The sequence below is a fragment of the Heterodontus francisci genome, chromosome 42 (assembly GCF_036365525.1).
Source record: "Heterodontus francisci isolate sHetFra1 chromosome 42, sHetFra1.hap1, whole genome shotgun sequence".
NCBI classification, from domain to species: Eukaryota; Metazoa; Chordata; class Chondrichthyes; order Heterodontiformes; family Heterodontidae; genus Heterodontus; species Heterodontus francisci.
Genome location: NC_090412.1, coordinates 22,046,209 through 22,057,482, shown reverse-complemented (window position 1 = coordinate 22,057,482; position 11,274 = coordinate 22,046,209). Strand labels below are relative to the sequence as shown.

Sequence of the window (11,274 nt, the reverse complement as noted above, 5' to 3'; positions counted from 1 at the left end):
AATTGGAAGGTAAATAAAAGGATGGTCGGGTTGGGCTCGGGTCAGGTCGGGGCCGGGTTTGGGTTGGGTCAGGCTCAGGGCAAAATTGGAGGGACTCGGGCCAGGTTGGGCTCGGGTCCACTGTGGATCAGTCAGGCTCAGGTCGGGTTCTTTTTCGTGACCTGAACAGGCCTTTAGTGTCAACAGTGTCATGCTCACGCAATCCGAACTTATGAACTATAAAATGAACTTATGAAGTAAACCCGAAATGGACACTTATCTTGTAAACAAAATGGAATAAGAGGTCAGGTAACTTTTCCTTTCCTGCCACTGTACATAAAACTACCAGAACCCAGAGCTAATTTTCATGTCTGGACAAGTCTTGGAGAAGTCATTAAAATACAAACAACATCTCTGGACACATCCCTGAGAAATCATTAAAATGCAAGCGACCCTTTCTGTGGTCATGGCTGCTTCTCCCCAACTAATTGGGTTAACAATAATGTTGCAGACTTTTTGACTCCAAACTCAAATTCCAAAGAATGGGTGTGAAAAGCTCCACTTTATCAAGATGAGATGAGGATGAATGACCTTTGCTGTTTGTAGTATATATAAATGATTTGGAGGAAAATGTAGCTGGTCTGATTAGTAAGTTTGCAGACGACACAAAGGTTGGTGGAGTTGCGGATACTGATGAGGATTGTCAGAGAATACAGCAGGATATAGATCGGTTGGGGACTTGGGCGGAGAAATGGCAGATGGAGTTTAATCTGGACAAATGTGAGGTAATGCATTTTGGAACGTCTAATACAGGTGGGAAGTATACAGTAAATAGCAGAACCCTTAGGAGTATTGACAGGCAGAGAGATCTGGGCGTACAGGGCCACAGATCACTGAAAGTGGCAACGCAGGTGGATAAGGTAGTCAAGAAGGCATACGGCATGCTTGCCTTCATCGGTCGGTTCACAGAGTATAAAAATTGGCAAGTCGTGCTGTAGCTGTACAGAACCTTAGTTAGGCCACACTTGGAATATTGTGTGCAATTCTGGTCGCCACACTACCAGAAGGATGTGGAGGCTTTGGAGAGGGTACAGAAGAGGTTTACCAGGATGTTGCCTAGTCTGGAGGGTATTAGCTATGAGGAGAAGTTGGATAAACTCGGATTGTTTTCACTGGAACGACGGAGGTGGAGGGGCGACATGATAGAGGTTTACAAAGTTATGAGTGGCATGGACAGAATGGATAGTCAGAAGCTTTTTCCCAGGGTGGAAGAGTCAGTTACTAGGGGACATAGGTTTAAGGTGCGAGGGGCAACGTTTAGAGGGGATGTGCGAGGCAAGTTTTTTACACAGAGGGTGGTGAGTGCCTGGAACTTGCTGCCAGGGGAGGTGGTGGAAGCAGGTACAATAGCGACGTTTAAGAGGCAACTTAACAAATACATAAATAGGATGGGAATAGAGGGATACGGACCCCGGAAGTGCAGAAGGTTTTAGTTTAAACAGGCATCAAGATCGGCGTGGGCTTGGAGGGCCGAATGGCCTGTTCCTGTGCTGTACTGTTCTTTGTTCTTTCTTTGTTCTTTGACACCCGGACCTCGTTGTCTAACAATGGCCTAAACATCAGAAACCATTTATGAGGGCCATGGAAAGAGAAACTATGGTCACATGACAGGAACTAGGTTTCTGATAAAGAGCTTTAATAAAGGTATATTCTGGGCAGACAAAGGAGATCCATCTATGCCATCGAAGAGAAATGACCTTGCTTAAGATTACCAGCTTTGAACTATATGTAGGCAGAGACTGGAGGGTTTGAACTCACTACCTGAGAAATCGGACCAGGACTTCGTCATTGACCTTTGGCTGGAATATAGCAAGTGCAGTCTGCAACAGCACATCTGTCTTTCTGAACCTTCCAAGTCCTTCTTCAGTGAATAAGGGAAAAGATTGTAGGCCTGCATCATTTTAAGTCTTCACGCTGGGGGAAAGCAAGTTTAACTCTTTAAAAATCATCAGACCGAATGCATATTATCTTTATAATCTTTTCTTCAGCGTGTGTGTGTCTGTATCTGTATGAGTAGGAGAGTGGGTGTTGTTGCATATATTTCAGGTGTTGTACGATAAACATTTATCTTTCTTTTTAAATTTATGAGAAAACCTGTCGTTCGTCTGTTCTTGACAAATTAAAGCACTCGGGTTAAAAAAACACCTTATTTAAGAAAAAGTACGTGTCTTCAGTCAGTTGAGAGGTGAAAAAGGGGGAACCATCCCTATCACCTCTCACCTGTCCATAGCAACAAGCACTCTGATTAGAGTTTAGATGGCACGGTCACCAGCTACAGTTGCTTTCCTCTTTCCCATGGGAACATCCCAGTCTCTCTTCTCACTGCCTTGCCTCCCCAGCCAAGGCTGAAAACAGTACATGTGCATGAGTGAGGAGCACACACTTCTGCAGGTGTCCTCTGCTTCACTCACAATTTCCATGCCCCAGCCATGACATGCAGATCTGTACCAGTTGGGCACTTCTTCTGAGTCTCGTATAATATCCATTGCACAATTTAATGATGTACAAGGAATATTCTCTTCCTTTGCTCATCTGTAATTCATTTGTTTATTCTTTCACCCATTATTTATTTTATTTCTTGATTTTTAAAAAATTCTCAGCTCGTTTTTTCTCTCCTTTTCTCTCTTCTGCTGGCATCTGACTGAGCTACAGTGTCACAGGTGACAGTTAACCTCAGTATCTTACCCGTGACTGATGTTCATTTGTGAGCATAGACAATGGCTGTTGGAGTATGTGACCACAAGGGGGCATCATGGTGACTGCTGCTCATCACTATATGCAATATTTTTAAATAGGCATTAACTGGTTTATTTTAAACAGAGAAAAGGCCTGCTTAAAATAGCTGATTGCTATAGCTCAGGTGTTATTGTGTGTTTTGTGCATCTTGCATTTTAATCTTGTGCTCTTTCTTGTTACTGGAAGGAGTAGGTGAGGCAGTAGGCTGGGGTGGTAGGGAATGGTGTCAATGGGAGGGTTCCTGGGACTGAGGTGGTCCTGTGCTAGATCATAGGATGCTCCTGCAGCAGATGCTACCCCCTATCTGATGCTGCTGTCATTGGCTGGTCCTACCTGCAATCATTGGAGGGAGACACAATGTTGGATGGATGGCTGAAATGTCTTGCATTTTTCTAACAGGCTTCAACATCGACTCCCTCTACCACCAGTGTATCATCGTTGCAATGTGTACTATTTACAGCAAGTCACCAAGGCTTCTTCAGCAGCGCCTCCCAAATCTCCACCACCTCAAGAGCAGCAGATGCACTGGAATACCATCAACTCCAAGTTCCCCTCCAAGGCACTCACCATTCCAACTTGGACTTAAATATCATCATTCCTTGATCGTCACTGGGCCAAAATTCTGGAACTCCCACCTATAGCACTCTGAAAGTACCTTGAACACATGGACTGTAGCCATTCAAAAAACAGCCCAACATATCCTTCTCAATGGCAATGAGGGATGGACAATAACTGCCAGAATTGCCAGTGCCTTTCACAACCTCAGGACCATCATAGCACTTTGCAGCCAATGAATTACTTTTGGACTGTGGTCAATGTTGTAATGCAGGAATTGCAGCTCAGCAAGGCCCCACAAACTGCAATGTGATAATGACTAGATAAGCTGTTTTAGTGATATTGGTTGAGGGATAAACATTGGACAGGATGATAACTTCCCTGTTCTTCTTCACATATTGTCATGGCATCTGTTACATCTATCTGCGAGGTCAGACGGGGCTTTGTTTTAACATCTCATCTGAAAGACAGCACCTCTAACAGTGCAGTTGTCACTTGGTACTGCACTGGGAATGCCAGCCTGGATTATATGCACAAGTATCTGGAGTCAGCCTTGAACCAACGCCTATCTATTGGAGATCCTGCCTCTGCTCATCAACTGCTGAAACCCTCATCCATGCCTTTGTTACCTCTAGACTCGACTATTCAAATGCACTCCTGGTGGGCTCCTATTTTCCACCCTTCATAGACTTGAGCTGATCCAGAACTCCGCTGCCCTTAGTCTAACTTGCAACAAGTCCCATTTCCCCATCATCCCTGCGTTCGCTGACCTGCACTGGTGCTTGGATCACTCCATGGCCTCACCCCGCCCTATCTCTGTAATCTCCTCCAGCTCCACCGCCCTCAGCGCTCCTCCAATTGTGGCCTCTTGCACATTCCTGATTTTAATTTCTCCAGCATTGGCGTCCAGGCTGTCAGCTGCTTGGGCCTAAAGCTTCGGAATTCCTTCCCTGAACCTCTCTGCTTCTCTCTCCTCCTTTAAGAATCTCCTTTGAAATCTAACTCTTTGACCAAACCTTTGGTCACCTGTCCTAATATCTCCTTATGTGGCTTGCTGTCAGGTTTTGTTGATAACGCTCCAGTGAAACACCTTGGGACGTTTTACTATGTTAAAGGCACTATATAAATGCAAGTTGTTGTTGAGAGAGCTACCAATTGATCCAAGGGCAACATCGAAATGGCAAAAAAGTCATCCTTATCCTCAGCCCTAATGCTGCTGTCACCTGGTCCCCTACTCTCACACTTCCTTCCCCACTCAAAGTCCAAGTTTAATCTGCACTAAATGTTACCAGAACTGCAAGGAACAACAATGAAGAAGGATTGAACAGTCAGTGACTCTTCTCTCTAGAAAAGAGGTGACCTGATAGAGATCTATAAAATTATAGAGATGTTTTCACTTGTGGGGGAGTCCAAAACTAGGAGCCACAAATATAAGATAGTCAGCAAGAAACTCCAATAAGGAGTTGAGGAGACACTTCTTTACCCAGAGAGTCATTAGAATGTGGAACTTGCGATCACAAGGAGCAGTTGAGGTGCATTTAAGAGGAAGATAGATAAGTACATGAGGGAGTAAGGAATAAAAGGATATGCCGAGTGCGAGGAGGCGTCTGTGGACCATAAACACTGAATGGGCTATTTCTGTGTTGTAAGTTCTATGTAATTATATTTAAAAGTTATTCACTTCTTTTTCACTTGCAGTCTGATGGTTCCCTGCACTCTGAGTCTTGAATTATCACCTTGGTATCATTTATATATATATATATATGCACACAAATATTTTGAATGGGCAATAAGTAGGATTTAAAACTACCACAACAATAAAATAATACTGCACTGGACACATGCGGGGCATTCCCAATTATCTCTTCTTAAAGTAGCAATATCATCTCCACAGCAGCCATTTCACGGCAGGCATTTGAACCATCACATTAAATACACATAAGGCTGATAGCGATGGCTTCGTTATTTTTCACTTCATTTGGTGCACAGCAAGGAAGTAAGGCAAAGTGGAAATGCAGCAAACACTGCTGGGTATCAGATGGTGGGGATGGAGACAGGAAGGGGTACAGAACACAAAGCAGCGAAGGTGAAGCAGATACAGTTAAACAGGAAGATTGAAAGGCAAGGATCAGAGACAGAGTTGCACAGAGAAAGAAATAAAGGTTTTGCAAGCAGTGGCTGAGAGAGAAAGATGCAAAGAGGCAGATAGAGATACATAAAGGTGATACTGGGGAGATATGTAGAGATGGAGAGGAAAGGGTGCGGGGGTTGGGGGGGGGGGCGGTTAGGAATTGGGAATCAGTCGGCATGAATCACTTTTGAGTGAAAATGAAATGAAAAGAGAGCCAGCCCACCTGATTGCTCAGAGCTGCTGCCACACGGGCGGCATTAGGAGAGCAGCCCGGCACTGTCTTCATTAATCGGATGAAACAATAGATTTATCCCCTCTCTCTCTCTCTCTCTCCATTTCGCCTGCATGGTGTGAGCTCTGGTGGAAGACGGGAGCTGTGTGCCTTAGCCAGCCTGGCCTGCTGCTATTCCAACTTCTCATTTCCAGAATACACTGAGGGTGGGGAGAAAGCACACACAAATAACACCATTAATAATTGCAAGGGGCTTTAATTTAAGCTGTGGATATCCTGGATCTCTCCCCCTACCCCTTAAACGGTGAGTGCTGTTGCCTGGCAGAACGTTCCAGAGGGATTTCTTCAGCAATGTACCAGGTGGCTGATAAAACTGCTGATCCTTTGATCATTTTATTATTATTTGTTTTGTTATTCTTGAGAGGCTGTCACTGAGGCCAGGCACCGGCGAAAGGCGAGATATTTGATGATACTCCACGGGAACGGTTTACTCTCCCAATTCTTAGCGCTCTAATCACAATAATTAATGTGTGTTTTGACCTGAGCTGCAGCTTGTTGAGAGACGAGGCGTGTTATGTGCGGGGATGTTATCAGCAGGTAAGAGGCCTGTTGCTTTTACAAATAGATCATCATCTCGGTGGTATGTTTAGCTTGTTTTTTTAAAAAATATTGCTCAAAAAGCAAAACCCCTGGGAATCGATCTTGGTTTGTTGGGTCGATGACGCCTCGTTAAATGGCTGAGCACAGATGGAATAAATAGCAAGTCTTGCTTTCTCCCAGTGTGGGCTGGGTGAATTAGATCAGAGAATGGAGGCTGCTTTTCAAGATGTCCCTGCTTGTCGGGACACAGGATCTCCATGAATGAATCTGCATCTGTTACTGCCTCCAAATCCCTTCTCCCTTCCCTCTCTGCCTGGGCCTGTAGTACAGGAGCCCCAATCCCTCACAGCCCGGCTCTCAATCTCCCTGTCCAGCCTGACTGGCCCCTTGTGCTGTTGCCTGGCCCTCATGGTAACCTCATCACTTTCTCTGAGGATGCTCCATCCCTTCCCTAGCACTTTTCTGTGTCGTTATGGATTGTTCCATGCTAACACTCTCACACCCCGATACTGGTTAGATTCCATCTTGATCCCAATTTCTCTATCTCTCACACACTGGCTCTGATTCTCATCCTCATTTCCCAGCATGTGCCCATTCTATACCGCATGAGTACAATAACCGTCTAATTACATTCATTCTCCCACGGTTACATTGGCTTCCACACATATGGACACACACCACAAGGACACAAACATCACATTGACACACCACTCAAACACACACACCATACTGACCCACACTGACACACATCACCACAGTGACATATACCACACTGACACACTCAAAACACTGACACACATACCTTATGGACACTCACACCATACTGACACAGACAGACCACCTACTGATGCCATACAGATACCAAAGCTAATTATTCATACCACCTGTCCAGTATCCTGTGTGCCCATTACCACGTGTATCCAGTGTGCTCTTGCCCCAGTAATCTCTGTGGAACTGACTGTGAGCTGTCCATTGTGCTCTGTATAACACTTACCTTCAATGTGATTTTTCCAACCTGTCAGCATGTTTCATTTCTTTAAATCTAATTCATGGGTCTGCGTACAAAATTAAGCCTTTACCTGCACCTGCTTTCCCATTTTCTCTCCTTTTCTCCCATCCTCCATTGAAGGTACTGACTCTTGCCTTGGGAGGTTTCTGTGAATACAGTCAGTGCTCCAGGCCCTTGCCCAAGTGGCCATTATTTGTCAGTGAACCTTGATAGTGAGGGGTGAATTTGAAACCCCCAAAAATGGGTGTGTTGGGGTCAAGCCAAATGTTAAAATTTTTAAAATCTCAAACGCGACCCAAATCTGTCCACTTGTGGGTTTAATGGATGTGGGACAAGGGCAGGCAGGTAACCGACTCCCAGAAGGCGAGTTGGCAATTTATATATTTTAATGAGGCTAACAGCCTCTGATTTAACCTGCTTTGCAGGTTTACCAGTGGCTGACCAGGTTTCAAGGTCTCAGAAACCCCGGCTGATGGGAGGCAAGGACAACTCTGGAGAGAAGCTAAGTGTTTTGCAGCACAGCTTGTTGGCCAGGATGAGCAAGAGTGTCTCCACCCATCCCACCAAGCTCCCCAACGCCAACAGGCCCCCTTCCCCAATACAAAGACCCTTCAGAGTCGGGGATTGGACCTAACTGCTCCTGCAGCCAAGGTTTTAGATTTTTAGATTTAGAGATACAGCACTGAAACAGGTCCTTCGGCCCACCGAGTCTGTGCCGACCATTAACCACCCATTTATACTAATCCTACACTAATTCCATATTCCTACCACATCCTCACCTGTCCCTATATTCCCCTACCACCTACCTATACTAGGGGCAATTTATAATGGCCAATTTACCTATCAACCTGCAAGTCTTTTGGCTGTGGGAGGAAACCGGAGCACCCGGAGGAAACCCACGCAGACACAGGGAGAACTTGCAAACTCCACACAGGCAGTACCCAGAATTGAACCTGGGTCGCTGGAGCTGTGAGGCTGCAGAGGTTCTGCAGAGTTAAAACCCAGACTGCTGGGTTTCCCATCTGAAATTCTGCCCACCCCACTACCACCATAACCCAACCATTAATATCCAGGTCTAGGTATCTGGAGAGCTATTTGACCATTGATGGGATCACTGTTAAGCCCAATTCTTTGAGTCCACCCAAAGTCCGTAAGTGCAAACTTGCCATCGTTGATGAGTGGACAGCAATCAGAAGTGGGAGCTCTAGCTGAGTTTTCTCTCTAACCCAGGAGCACTGTGGCCAAATGTAGCACCTGAACTACTGTTCCAGTTGAGATCAGCATAGACAAGGGGATGGAACTGGGACAGTGCATCTATTGAGAAAGCGTAGGAACAAATTTGAACTCAAAATGATATCGAGGAAGAGTCTTGAAAGGAACAACTGAGAGGGTACTTTATCGGGGGTTATAAGTTAGTAAACAGCCTGGGGAAGATAAATCCAGAATGTTACTTCAATCTGGACTGTGATTTTAAGATGTTCAAACCAGTTAAAGGCAAACTTAGGACACAGAGACCAATCAGCACAGGGGATGGGTGTCCAGGTACAGTAGTATAGGCAAAAACCTTTGAACCATTTAAGAAGCAGTAGGATGCTATGGTGGGGAGACTGTTGGGTATTTCTGCATGGAAGATCTGAATGGACAAGATAGTTTTCCTCTTAAATATTTCATGACTCTAAATTCATGGACTTAAAAACTCCTTGACTTCCACATCAAAATGAAACACTGTGTAACCAAACCATTTGGATTTCAAGATCCCAGGATAAGTTCCTGGTCTGTGTTAGATTCGTTGGCCTGAGCTAAGATGGAAGTAAGGCGTGCTGCAATTAGTTTGAGCGACCCTGGGTCAGTGAGGGGAAGAAAAACAGGCGAGTGATTGCTACTGATTACTGCTTGTCTGGGCTCTGGGTAAGGCCACAAATGATTTGAAGACACTCAAGTGAGACTTAGGAGCCAGAACTAGAGTGTAACTGGTACCTGTGGAAATGCATTCCAGTATGTCCTTTCCTTCAGGAGAGGTGGGAGAAAATTTCTTGCTGGGAGAGTGGTGGGGAAGGAGGAAAAAGATACATATCCATGACTTATTATTCCTTCTTTGTATTGTTTCTCAACATGACAGAGTGTCATTTCAGAATGGCTACCTACAGTCGAAGACTATCTGACCATTCCTTCCAGGAAACCCAGAACACAGCATGTCACAACACTCTGGAACCAGACTGTTTCCCACTTTCGAAAAGTTCTTCTGACACCCTATTCCCCAGAAGGGGCAGCATAGGAGAAATGCCGACGACTAAACAAGAACTGAAGAAGTCTTTCAGTAGTGTTGTCTCTCCAAGCAGCTCAGGTGAAACGGACATGAGACGTCCTCATCATCCATCATGTTTCACACTGCAAGATAATTTCACTTTGATCCCCTTGTGTGGCTGCTTCCAAATGGGAACCATCCCTGATCCCAAACATGTCTCCGAATCCCTAATATTTCAGGATGCTACGAACATCCATGCCAACAGCCACACCAACATGAACTCATCCACGAGAAGGGACACAGACGCAAAGTTACACGCAGACTCGAACTTGGGAAAATTGCAGGCTAAGATGATACACAGGAGTTGCTCAGACATCATTTGTGGCTATAAGGAGAACTGCTATCGAGGCAATTTCATGCACAGTAAGACTACTGCTGTACATCAAGCTACTGTGCCTGGCAGAGGCTATAGTGTAACTCCTCAAGATGAAATGATGACTAAAGATTGTAGTCAAAGGATTATGATCAATATTTCAGGGACTGAAACTGATGTTGGGCTTCAGGAAAATGTGAGAGAAAGTGCAGCCATTGCTGAGCATCAAGTCAATAGTATAGCCAATAATGTGTGTAATCCCATGCATCAGGGCCATTTCATGTTTACAGAGAGTTCTCCCAATTATCCAGGTGTCATGGCTGTCCAAGAATCTGGTAGACAATATCAAGGCAATAGTGTGACTGGGAATGAGGCAATCACCACAGATCAGGGTAACGTGGCATATAGGGAAGGAGTTACCACCCACCAAGACAGTTTAATGGACAATCACACTTGTACTGGATTCCAAAGCCACATGATATCTGATCTGAGGTTACAAGACACTACTCCGGCTTACTGTCATTCTCTGCCAATCCCCGCTATCCATCTCTTTCCAAGGTTAGTCAGTTCTGTCAGTGAAACTGGAAGAGGAACTGTTGTCGATGCATGTTGTCATCCACTGCCAGTTGCGGGTATTCTGACATTCCCGAAGTTGGTGTCTTCAGTAAGTGAATCCAGGTTGGATGCAAGGCATCTTCTGAAATGCCATGGAACCCTAGAAAATGAAGCTGTCCGCACTGTGATTGATAGGAATTCTCACACCTCAGACAGGGAAAAAGTGGAACTGGAAAATGTTTCTCACCCTTTGCTGCAGCACAATCCAAATTGTAATGTGGGTGTGAGAACACGAGACACATGGACTATGACTTCTGTAACAGACCTGACCCTTAGATTTCATCATCAGCTGGAACATAAAGATGCACAGATACAGACTTCATTGCCAGTTGACTACAGGTCAGTAGGGACCAACCCCATGTCTCCAACTGATAGGCGCCTGGTTCATATGTTCCCAGAGGTTAACCTTGAAGAGAACCAGCTGATTCAGGAGTCCCCAGTCCGAGAAGTACAATGGGATGACAAAGGGATGACATGGGAAGTCTATGGGGCCTCTGTAGATCCTGAGGTCCTTGGTCTTGCTATACAGAAACATCTGGAGATTCAGATAGAACAGCATGAAAAGGACAAGATGTCCACAGCTGAAAATACAGTGAAGCAGTTGGGTACTCATGTTGACGGAACATGTGTGATGGAACAGCCAGCGAAAGAGAAGAGACATTTGCCAGGTTTTAGGAATATGATGTCTACTCTAAGGCATCCGACATGGTGCGTGCGTTCCAATACAACAATAGACTGA

The 11,274-nt window shown here is 45.1% G+C and overlaps 1 protein-coding gene across 1 annotated transcript; it reads left to right on the top strand.

The window, feature by feature from the left end:
* Positions 1-9,414: 9,414 nt before the first annotated feature.
* Positions 9,415-11,274, top strand: LOC137355372 (GRIN2-like protein). The gene has a single exon (XM_068020365.1). It carries the CDS (start codon positions 9,415-9,417, stop codon positions 11,272-11,274), a length of 1,860 nt encoding a protein of 619 aa, XP_067876466.1.